Genomic DNA, 12405 nt, shown 5'->3' on the forward strand with positions numbered 1-12405 from the left:
TTTGTTTTCTAATACTTTTATCAATAAATAAATACATGTATATTTTCTAAAATAAAAGGTTTCATAGCAATTACACAGTGGAGGAATTAATGGAAATGGTGGAAGTACATTTGAGTACTACTAATACTTGTATGTAGTCCCATTAGCCTATACTTTTTCTACTTATTATATTTTAGAAGCAGATTCTGTATTTTATATTTTACTACATTTATTTAACAGCTCTGGATAAAATGTTGCTTCTATAGGAATGAATATTTATTAAAAATGTTTGTGTCATTAATTAACATATATATATATATTTTTATTTACAACAACAAAACAAAAATATTTTTAATTTAATTTTTTATTTACAACAAAAACAAAATTTAATTTACTCATTTATTTTGATTTACACGGTAATAAAAAAATAAATAAAAATTGCGCCTTTAAAAAAATGATTTCCTGCAGCAGTGTCTCGCGACCACCAACACGTCCACATCCTGTTGCCGTCCACTCGAGCGACCCCGCGTCCCAAAACGCGCGCACCCCGAGCTCCGGGCGGGACTTCCTCTCTGCTGCGGATGCGATATTAGGGTGAGCAGGCAGAAAGGGCTTGGTCGGGGTGTCACTGGTGTATCCGTGCGGCTCCGGACAGCAGAGAACCGGGCTGACGACGCCGCCGCTGCTTGGTGCCACTGAAGCCCCGTAGATGAGCCTCCTCCCCGGCTATGCTGCCCTGAGAGCGCCGCGAGTACCCGCCCTGCCAACATGTCTGATGTCAACAAGACTATTCAGAAATGGCACGCCAGTTTTAGGAAAGGCACAGACTTTGACTCGTGGGGACAATTAGTGGAGGCTATAGATGAGTACCAAATGTAAGTTGCATTCAACATGTGTGTCCTGCCTGTCACACAGCTGCTTCATCCATGCTTCTGCTTCTGTTTGAATCCTTGAATGTGCAGGGAGATAACGGCATGTAGGAGACAGTGGCTGCACGGTGCTTCACAAGAAGTTGGAGCCTGTGAGCTGTCAGTCAGCTCCTCACAGCAGTAAACAAACCCTACCCATCCATGACGTGATGTGGCAGTTGCAGAGGCAGCAGCACAGTCGCTTGTGTGTGTGTGTGTGTGTGTGTGTGAGGATGTTGCACCCCAGACTCATTCAAGGCAGCAGTCTGAGTGCAGGGAGAGTCCTGTCATGGAGAAAGCATCCAGAGCTGTGTGCAGTGTGTTTCATTTTGTGTCATGCAGTGCAGAAATGGGGCCAATATTCCCTCAGAGTATTGAGAAATAGTCAGCCACACCCTCTTATTGTTATGGGTGGGTTTTCATCTGCTCACTGAGTAATGTTTCCTGCTCACACACAAGATCTTGTCTGCGCATTTTTTACTGATGTGATCTGCTCTGTCTGCTAATTATTGTTTTGTATGAAATTGCATTAATAATATGAAATATGTCATGACTTCTTCTGTTTGTGACCAGAAGGGGGCGCAGGTATACACGATGAAGTCATCTTACACTACAAGAAGTTTGCTGCAAAGCATTAACTCACCTCTGTGTTCTCTAGTTTGGCGAGGCAGCTGCAGAAAGAGGTCCAGTCTACAAACTCATCAGACTTCACAGAGGAGCAGAAGGTAATCATTAAGTGTCTCTGTAACCTCTGCACAGACGAGTTAGATATTCTGCATTAACTAACAAGTGTTTTTTTTTTTTGTTTTTTTTTTAGAAAACTTTAGGAAAGATTGCAACATGCCTGGAGATGAGGAGCGCCAGTCTGCAGGTGGGTGGCATTGTTTTCTTTAATCTGTATGAAACACAGTGTGTGGAATATGTTTTTTAGAAACAGACATCTAAAGAGCACCTCTTAAAATAACAAATTTTGACCATAGTTCTTTAGAGATGAACATTACAATCAAAAATGAATGAGGATCAGTAGGTAAAATAGTGAGGTCATGAGTCCAAACCTTCTCAGATCCCCCACACTCTAAGAAATGTTTGACAAGCCACCAAAATATTCTGAAAATTTAAAACATGTTACAAACAGTACACCAGACTTAATTTAAGTTTTCAGCTTCATCAACCTCCCTGACACAGACAAGATAGGTTAAAATCTGTACTTCGCTTAAAACACTGCCGTTAAATCAGTGTTATCAAAGTTTACTTTATTAAAATTAAATTAACATGAAATGTATTTTTGTTATTTTTTTATTTTATTTTTTAAAATTATTTTTACTTTATTTTATTTATTTAATTTTTAAATAATTTTTTTATAAACAATATAAATATTTTATTAATTAAAGTTATTTTATTAATTTTTTGTTGGAATTTATTACCTCATATCTCACTGTATGATGGTCTAAAGCTGATTCACAGCCTTCATTATACTGTCAGGAAAAAAATTCTGGTGAAGAAAAACTAAATCCCTTGATTTTATGAAGTTGTACTTATTATGCACAATAATATCAGCACGGCATCAGAATCGGCCAACATGCTTTTTTTATTTTATTTGACACAATGAAAAAATTTTACATACTCTGAAAATCATCGTATTTAATATCTCCATCTGCTGGGGGGCATCACAACAAGAGTATACATACATAATATGATGCTACTTCCATTACAGAAGAGACCTGATGATCACTGAAATTAAGTGGGAGAAAAAAAGTGGATATATCGATATCTGTATCAGTTATTGGCCAAGTAAGTTGTTATATATCGGCATATCAGATATCGACAAAAAAAATCAATATCGTGCATCCCTGTTTGTATTCAATATTAATATTTTTGCTAGAAACAGACAATTTACAAACTGTCTTTCTGTGTCGAACATATGCTCTGCCTTGAGGGGTCATCAAAGTCACACAAATTCCAAGAGGAGGAATTATTATTCATGGTACTGTTTAAACTTTCAGAAAGTTTTGTTGCTTTGAGTCGTCAAAGAAATTGCGTATTCTCTTTTTATGACTTGCAATATTTATTTTTAGTATGTAAAACAATCAGCGAACATCAGTCTAGTGCAGTGGTTTTTAAACGTTTTATGCCCAAGGCACACCTGTATTTATATCTGTATACAATAGACTGTATAACCTGTGTTATCACTCTTATCATGACTGTCCGTCCTGGAAGAGGGATCCCTCCTCAGTTGCTCTTCCTGAGGTTTCTACCGTTTTTTTCCCCGTTAAAGGGTTTTTTTTGGGGAGTTTTTCCCTTATCCGCTGCGAGGGTCATAAGGACAGAGGGATGTCGTATACTGTAAAGCCCTGTGAGGCAAATTGTGATTTGTGATATTGGGCTTTATAAATAAAATAGATTGATTGATTGATTGATTGATTGATTGATAAATGTGTGTTTTTATTTACTAAAATCAAATAACAATCGACAACCAGCTATTACTCATTAAATGTTTAACAAAATTATTCAAGGATTCATTTTAAAGTTTTTAAAATTACATCAAATGACCAATAACACATTAATTTAAACAGGAAATAATGTAAGATAATGTGATGTGTCACACACTTATAATTCCCATGCATGAACGGCGACAAGTAGGTTTCCTGTGAAGATGTTTTTAAATTAAACTAAATTAAATTAAATTTTTTAGGCAGAGTTTACCTCTTCATTAGGAAATGAGTGTGCACAACATACTGATACAGTCAATTAAAAATTAGTTCATCACTTTTTGTGTAGACCAAGTTGAATATTGCTATAATAATGTGTGGTTATCACAAAATCCCACAGGTGTGCACACTATTTGAGAATCATTGAACTAGTGTACAAATGCAACTTAAATCCTACCCCATCCTCCCTTCCTGTCTGGTGTGACCACCCAAACAATAAGGATGAACAACAAATCAATACACCAATAATGTTGCTTCTTAAAAAGAATATATATGTATATGTATAAATACATTAATCGTCAGCATAGATGAGGACTTTTAAGAACATATCAAACTTTCCACTTGACAGTATTTGTGATTCAAGTGCTTCCACCTACTCTCACCTTTGTGCACTTACAAATTATTTAAATGGGAACAGTTGCTGCATATGAGAGTATTAAATATGTCTGTTCTTCTGCAGTGCACACAGTCAAAGGAGGACTTCAAGTTAGAAGAGCTGAAGAAACTGGAAACCAGTAAGTGTAGCGACTGGGAGTTACTAAGTGTCACCTTGTTAATGCTGCTGTCGTGACTGTGTATTCTGATCTTCCTCCTTTTGTGTCTGCAGTAATTCAAAATATTCTGACCTACAACAAAAAATTCCCCTTTGATGTGCAGCCAGTGCCCCTAAGGTAAATATCCTTTACTTATATCTCTCACTGTTGCGAGTTTGAGCCTGTATTTTACAGAACATCCTGCGTGAGCGTTGACGTCATCTAACCTGCCATTCCTCTGTCAGGAAAATCTTCGCTCCAGGTGAAGAGGAGAACCTGGAGCTGGAGGAGGAGGAGGACGCTGCAGCAGGAACAGGATCCATAGAGGCTTTCCCCCCTAGAGCCCCCGGTACTGTGTCTGTTACAGTTAATCAAACACACCTGCTGTTTGAGGGACGTTTGTTGTGTCATGTTGTCCTGTTGTTTGGGAGGGCTGTTTGACTGTGTGTCTTTTTGTTTCCTTCTGTCGGTGCTGTGCATGGCTTCACCGCTCATTCCTGCCTGCCTCATTAGCAGCTTCACAAGGTACGGCTTTTATCGACCAACGTCTGAACTCGTTCTCTGCTGCATGACCGGCGTGTTTTTATCACTGCCTGTTAGTGGGAACACATGGCCTGTTGCTGAACTGACAAAAATGTAAAGGGACTCTGAAATGATCATTTTTATAGAAGTTTCCATAAAACTTCAATTAATAGCCCGGGCTAATATTTGCTTAAATCACTAAACTCAACAGGCCTATATTTGGGACAGGCCTTTAGGCTTCAAATAACATCAATTATGTGTTATGTTATGACACTTGTTATACGCCACCCGGCACACCGACACAACACCACTTTATCCTGTTACAACAATATTCAGAAGTTGGATTAATCTTTATGAGAAACACCTTCTGACATCTGGAGGGAGCTCGGAGTAGAGCCGCTGCTGACAAGACGAAACCGTTTTAGAACGTTGCAGAGAAAAGTTGCAGCGGAGTGAACTGGCCGGTCTGAGCTCGACTCACGCCGGCTGATGGTGTCACGTGCAACTCAGCTGGTCAAATCGCCAGTGTCTGGTTTTAGAACATGTTTCAACAGCCAATCAGCTTGTAGTGAAGTCTGCTGGTCAAGTTAAAATGGCCGCAGATGGCGTGTTCGCTTGCTGCAGCAGGTGCTCCGTCCCTGCCGAGTCCTCTGTTTCCGTCCTCACAGTGTGCTGGTGTCGGATGGTGGGTCGCTGTGGGTCGCTGCTGCATGCATGTTGCACGTTTCAACTTGTCTCACTGTGAATCTTTGGTCTGAGCTGGGTTTTATAGATTTAAAGAACTTTCAAAAAGATGAACTGCTTGGCAACCAGACCAGGCTTCTAATTGCGACAGGCCTTTATTTGTCAAAGTGTGTAGCTGCACCAGACTAGTAGAAGAGCCTGGGCGTTTAATCGCGTGCCTCCGGTGAAAAAAGAATCTGAAATCTGAGAAAATTCTTGATAAATTGAAGTGATCGGGGGCCGTGTTAAACAACAGCAAAGCTATACCAGAACATCAGTTGATAAACTGAAAGTGAAACTCATCCGTGCTCTCTTCAAAGCCAGACTCCACTGACAAAAACAAATGTTGCCTCATCAGTCCCAGACACTAAAGCGTGTAACCTGATGGTGAAGAGCATGCCACTGAAAATACTGCCTGCTATTGGCTAATCTCAGATGACATCTCTTTCTGTTGTTAAGGCAACTGTCTGCAACCTTTGTCCTCTACAGGTACCTTGTTGCCACGGTTACCCTCAGAGCCTGGGATGACACTACTCACACTAAAGATCGAAAAAATCGGGTTGAAGGATGCTGGGCAGTGCATCGATCCGTACATGACCATCAGTGTCAAAGGTACTTGTTCACATCTCTGTGAGAATGCTGCTGACGTACATCACCTTTAAATCTGAGTATAAAACATTTGATTTGCCAAAACCAAGATCACACTGTTGTTTCTCTGGCTGCAGATTTGAACGGCATAGATGTGAACCCAGTGCAGGACACACCTGTGGCCTCCAGGAAGGAAGACACCTACATTCACTTCAGCGTGGACGTGGAGATCCAGAGACATGTGGAGAGATTACCAAAAGGTAAAGTTGTCTGTTTCCATTTCAAAGATGGAAATCAACAATGAACTGATCCCACTAACAATCACTGTCTGTGTAGCTAAAGATTTTTATATCTTATCCCTCTGTGTCACTATCAAAGACACAGAATGAGTCACACTGTCGCACAGGATTTGTCAGTACAGTGACAGTGGGCACTGAAGGCATACTGAAGGCACAACTGCTTGTTAATGTACTGTATGTTAAAGAGACAGTTCACCCCAGAATCAAAAATACATGCTTATCCTCTTACCTGCAGTGCTGTCCATCAGTTTAGGTTGTTTTGGTGTGAGTTGCGGAGTGTTGGAGATATCAGTTGTAGAGATGTCTGCCTTCTCTCCAATATAACGGAAGTCGGTTGCACTCAACAGCAATGTCTCCTTCCAAAAATCATGACCCTGTTACTCAAGATAATCCACAGACCTTGTTGTCAGCAGGATGTCAGTGAAGATTCTCAGTCATCCAGGTCATGGTAATCTTAAGTCCTATATCGTAGGCAACTAGACACACATGATGGCTGGGTGGGTCAACGACTCATAGGTGATCTTAACGACTCTGAATCTCAGAGCACAGGTGACTCTAACGACTTTGTAAGGGTTCACACCCACACAGAGTTTAGAGCCTGCGACTCTGCACCAGTCTGTTGGAACTGAGGAAGCCTCTTGGATGAGAGGTGAAACGTCTTCAAGAAACTCAAGCAACTCCAGTTTGCCTATGATATAGCAATCAAATGTCATGTAGGAACTATTTTCCTCCATCGCCAACTACAAAGAAAAGGTTCATTTACTCACGGAAGAGAGGCTTGTGACAGCTTGAGAAGTAATCATTAATGGCGCCTACCTCGGCTGAGCTGTAACATTAGCTAGCTCAGTGGTGCTAGGTGAGCTAGCAGTAGATGCACACTTCCTTCTGCACTGTGATTCGCTTAATGTGTGCAGTTCGGTAGAAATAAAATAGTTCCTAGTCAGTTTTTTTTTGGCACTTTGAGCACCACAAGGAGTACCATTATAGTTCATTATACTCAAGAGAAGGCAGCAATCTCTACGGCCGATATCTCCAACACTCATCCGGCTCGCGGCCACACGACGTCACAGACAAGGGAGGTCATTCGAAAAGTATTGAGTCAGTACATTTACATGATATTAGAGAAAATTGATTTGTTGTGTTGGTCCATCTTAAACCAGACTTTTAAAGTACATGTAAACATGTTAGCCTGACTAAAATCGTATTAAATCGAAGTTCTCAAAGTAGGACTAACACACCCAGATAATGCATTCGGGAGTCAAATTACACCTGCATGTCTGCGGTCAATCGGACCCAAACTGGCCTTGGCACTCTGCATGCTCCACAGTTTCCGCCCCGGGCTGTGACCTGGAAGGTAATTTGATTTTCCTAGGATGGCAAAGGCACGGCTCACCCTACTCTCCCTCTGATTGGCTAGTAGTCATTGCCTTTTTTGGCTGGATTGGTTAGGGCTAGGCATGAGGAATGAGATTGGTTAGGGTAGGGCAGAGTGGGGCGGGTCTTGCCTTCGCCATCCTAGGAAAAAAAAACTTGCAACCTGGAACTCGAATAGTATTAAAGGCATAACAGAGGAAGAAGCTGGAAACAACATGGCGAAATCACCATGCAGAGCCGAAATGTACAGAGCTGTTAAGTTGTCCATTATGGCACCAGTTTGCCGCTAGCTAACCGTAGCTAACTTGTCGATTGTTTGGTCTGTGACGAGATAGGTCAACCAGAAAAAGGTCCAATAACACAAGCTGAAAGGGGGCATATTGTTGCCTATTGTAGCAGAGTCGGACATACTTCTGTCAATAAATGGATTCCCCTCCTGTGCTTGTATCCTGGGACAAGGACAGTAGTCCAATTAAATGGCGTAGTCGAGCTATACCTGTTGCTCGGTTTCACTGTGCATGAAAACGTACCGAGACGAACGAAGTATAGAGTAAGGCCAGTCTTATCCTTTAATGCCACTGGGGTCTAGATGTGCAGTAATTATTTAGTATGTTAACCCTTTAGTTAATGTTGTGAAACCCACTGTGCGTTCTTCCAGGAGCAGCTATCTTCTTCGAATTCAAGCACTACAAACCCAAAAAGAGGTTTACCAGCACTAAATGTTTTGCCTTCATGGAAATGGACGAGATCAAACCCGGCCCCATCGTCATCGAACTGTGAGTCCACTGACACGTGACATTTAAATCATGTGAGCGATTCCTTTGTGAAACATGACGTATAAACTGAACCTGCTTTGATTTCAGGTACAAGAAGCCCACAGACTTCAAGAGGAAGAAACTGCAGCTTCTAACAAAGAAACAACTCTATCTCCATCTCCATCAGACGTTACACAAGGACAGCTAAGTCGCAGCGCGCCTCGAACTTTGACCCGCCCTCTTTTTAATCTCTCCCAGCACCCACATCCAGCAGAGTGTGGTGCTCCACCTCATCACATCCAGCAATACTAAACCAAGGTCGTTTTTTCTCCCAATGAGTATATGAAGAAAGTAAAGAGTTTTGTATTCTTTGATTCTGTTGCCAAGTGCGTATCCCTCCTCCAAAAACACTCTAAATACGTTTGCCTATGACCAGGTGGAGACACACGGCGTTCATATCACAGCAGGGTTATGTTGAAACAGTCAACCCACCTCATCTCCAGTCTTCCTCAGCTCACTGATTTTTGGTAAATGGGACACAACGTGAGTTACTGCAGGTGCTTCATTTGAGTTTCATGTGGAGTTTGCAAAGTCATTCCCTGAATAAATAACACAAAATGCAAACAGTATCAGTGTTTGCAGATATTAAAAGTTAGTCCACAATGGTTTGTGTGTGCCACGATTACAGACTTTCATCGTGTTTAATTATTATTAATTGATTCGATGAATTTATTAAATGCATAAAAATAATTAAATTCCCCAAATTAATAATTTAGTTTTATTTATTCTTGCTAAAAGAGATACTTTACCGATTGTGTTAATGCAGTGGTTCCCAGAAGTGCCGTTCCCTGCTGTAGAGTAAGTGACTAACGGACAGCTACATGACAGAGACAGCAAACTAGCTCAACCACATGGTCAAACACAAGTATGATGCTGAATAAATCAAACTGTGAGGACCTTGAACTAATGACTGAAGATAAATCTGGACCCTGTGTCTGGACCAGTTGGGAACCACTGTGTTAATAAAGTGTGGTAAACTTGCCTCCATCTTACCAGCAGCCACATCTCGGCGCTACAAGCCAAAAACATGGTGGAACTAAGCCGCGCTGATGAAATATAAACCAAGATTCTGTTACTGTGTTGCCTATTTCTTGCCGAAAATGTTTTCATTAACATGTATTAGCTTACAGTTGAAATGTAATTTGAGATCGTTTGTTACCAGACCTGCCGCCATTTTGTTTCCTGTGTCAATTTACCAAACGGCAAGGAAACTATAAAAGACAGAAAAGGCATGACGTCAGTGACAGCGTTCGAATTTTGCATGTGTGCTAGACTTTGGTGCCACTGCTATTTAAGTCAGTGGGAGGGCAAATCACACTCTAACCCATTATATCTTTGTTGTTTCGCCTTTGACCGAAAAATCCTTCCACCAGATTCAAACAAACTTTGTCAACTGTGTTTTATCTAAATGTGCATGTTCGTTTTCCTTGTTACTGGTTTCCAAATAGATCACGGCTCTGTCCGTCAGCTGCCCCTGTTGGGTCCAAGATCGCTAACCTACCTGCTGCTAGCAGGAAGTATTGTAGGCTACATGTATTTGATATCATTACTGACCAACCTTCAAACAGTTAAGGATATTTAATAATCAGGAGGGCTAACGTTAGGATGCTCTATAATGTTTCTAAATATAATCAGGAGGTGGCGCTAAATCTGGACCTCCATTACTTACCGGTACTTGTTGCTTTGTTCGTCAGTGAACTAAGTTAGCAGTTGGACTTTGTTTAGCTACGATAGTCAGTGGACGCCCTATGTTAATTTGGGGATAAAATCATTAATGTTAAGCGATAACTCTGGTGAAGGTGTAACAGAAACAAACAGAGCTGCGGTGTCAGAGAGTGATAGCAAATGTTCTATTGAATTGAACTGACCCGTCCCGGTTGGCTGCGTTTCATGATGTAGCTCAGAGCAAACATGGGCTTAAGTTGAATATGCAGCTGACGGACAGAGCCATGATCTGTTTGGAGACCAGTAACAAGAAAAACAAATGTGCACATTTAGATAAATATCGTATAATGTGTGTTTCTTAAATATGGTGGAAGGATTTTTCAGTCAAAGTTGAAACACTAAAGATATGATGGGTTATAGTGTGACTGCCATGTCTTCTCCTTTTAACTCCAATAGAACTGACAACAAAGTCTGGCTCCAATGTGAAACTGACGTCATGTCCTCTCCTTCTTTTAGAGTTTCCTTGCCAAACGGCCCAGCTGCATTGTGTCACCCACTAGTGGGACTGGTGCAGTGCATTCTGGTAGTTGTAGGTTTTCTACCTCTTGAGCAAAAGCAAATGTCACAGCCCTTTTCTTTTTTCTCTGGCACCAATCTCAAAAGTATTTTCGTCTTTTTACCACATAGACAGCCTAGTTTTATGAAAAGACTCTCCCAGTAGTGACGTGTCTGAGAAAATCTGGATCACAAAAATAATTTTTAAAGAGTATTAGATAAATTAATTTACAATCATCTCAGAATTTATGTGCTTTAACATTCACAGTTTCCACTTTAACAATTAGTCATTTGAGTTGTTAAAAGTATAACGCGTTTGATTAGTGCGGCCTTAATTTAAAGCAGCAGATACTCTGATTGGGCAGCTGTCGTGTGTGCATGTCCAATCAGAGCTCTTCCTGCTGTTCAATATGTTCTTCAAGTTTCAGCTGGCACGCCGTTGTCTCTACATTAAAGCTATCATAAGATGAAAACAGCACATTTATAATTATATATAATAGTAATCCTAAACACTTAAAAAGTCACAGACAGTATTGAATCCAGCAGTGGCATCTGTCATGTTAAACTGGTGCAGGTATAGGTGAAACATACAGTAGGTGTCATTTTATGATGCACTGACCATTTTTAAACGTGGTGTCGGCTTTGTCAGGACATATCTCAAATATAATTTCTGTACTAAATATTTGTTTCAGCACAGAATTAATAAGAGTAGCAGTTAAATGTCTCCATCTCAGTTCAGTGTTCCTGCTTCAGTATGTATTGGATTTACTATATTTAAATACAGTTTCATACGGTTTTATAAATGCATTAAGATTAAATTGGATGCAGCATGGTTTGCATGATTCTGTATTCAGTGTTGCGGTCCAGATGTTTTTTTCTAAGCGAGCAGAAACGTTCAGGTTGGACGATCGTCACCTGCCCCGGGAGCGTTTCTTTTTAAACCAAGTGTTAATCTGCAGATCAGATGTTATGTATACAGATATATTTGATCTATAGAGGATGCATCTTTACCGGCAAAGGACAGGAATCGTCTTCTCCTTGAGCCCACTACTACCTTCTGAGATCTCACACCACCCTGTCATTAAGGGCTTTTTTTATTTTAATTAAAGTTGCATGTAAGTTTTTATGTTTCCTGTCTGACTCTGCAGATGTTTGTGTTCACTAAAAACATCTACATGTTTGATTTCAGATTTTATTTTTGTAACGTCACAATATTCAGGACTGTAAATTAACTGTAAGATACACTAACTGCTGAGTATACAGTAACTGTGTGTGTGTATGATGAAGCGCGACAAGACGGGGTGAAGCGAGGCCTGTGGAGCGCTTTGAGTTTTGTCTGACAGACTGACGGGGATTGTATCGAACATTTACAATGCTTTTAATTTCTAATAAACTACAAATGAAGCAGCTTGGTTGGTGGTTTCATCCAGAGCATCAGCATGTTTCTGTCTTCGCAGCAGCTCAGATGTATGTCTTATTTTCTACAAATAAAGCAAACGCCTTGACACGTAGAAAAGTATATACAGTGGTGTGAAAAAGTGTTTGCCCCCTTCCTGATTTCTTACTTTTTTGCATGTTTTCCGCACTTAAATGTTTCAGATCATCAAACAAATTTAAACATTAGTCAAAGATAACACAAGTAAACACAAAATGCAGTTTTTAAATGAAGGGTTTTATTAATGAGGAAGAAAAAAATCCAAAGCTACATGGCCCTGTGTGAAAAAGTGTTTGCCCCC

General features: G+C 40.4%; 1 protein-coding gene across 3 annotated transcripts; it reads left to right on the forward strand.

Moving 5' to 3' along the window:
• Positions 1-317: 317 nt before the first annotated feature.
• On the forward strand, positions 318-12076 carry aida (axin interactor, dorsalization associated). Of its 3 annotated transcripts, none has more exons than XM_050058652.1 (11): positions 318-854; positions 1546-1612; positions 1705-1758; positions 4056-4110; positions 4203-4266; positions 4374-4477; positions 4645-4653; positions 5863-5985; positions 6099-6221; positions 8293-8410; positions 8498-12076. In XM_050058652.1, exons 1-11 carry the CDS (start codon positions 748-750, stop codon positions 8595-8597), a joined length of 924 nt encoding a protein of 307 aa, XP_049914609.1. In that variant the 5' UTR covers positions 318-747; the 3' UTR covers positions 8598-12076. The 3 variants fall into 3 exon arrangements, with proteins under 3 accessions (XP_049914609.1, XP_049914608.1, XP_049914610.1); XM_050058651.1 differs by having other exon boundaries at positions 319-854; positions 4642-4653; XM_050058653.1 differs by lacking the exon at positions 4645-4653 and having other exon boundaries at positions 319-854.
• Positions 12077-12405: the final 329 nt, after the last annotated feature.

The sequence above is a fragment of the Epinephelus moara genome, chromosome 12 (genome assembly GCF_006386435.1).
Source record: "Epinephelus moara isolate mb chromosome 12, YSFRI_EMoa_1.0, whole genome shotgun sequence".
In the NCBI taxonomy this organism is placed as follows: domain Eukaryota; kingdom Metazoa; phylum Chordata; class Actinopteri; order Perciformes; family Serranidae; genus Epinephelus; species Epinephelus moara.

What these genes read in the sequence shown, in the direction of transcription:
- aida (XM_050058651.1), top strand. Translation starts at nt 748, where the DNA reads ATGTCTGATGTCAACAAGACTATTCAGAAATGGCACGCCAGTTTTAGG. An exon ending in GCTATAGATGAGTACCAAAT is followed by an intron (nt 855 to 1,545) that starts GTAAGTTGCATT and finishes TGTGTTCTCTAG; the next exon opens with TTTGGCGAGGCAGCTGCAGA. An exon ending in ACTTCACAGAGGAGCAGAAG is followed by an intron (nt 1,613 to 1,704) that starts GTAATCATTAAG and finishes TTTTTTTTTTAG; the next exon opens with AAAACTTTAGGAAAGATTGC.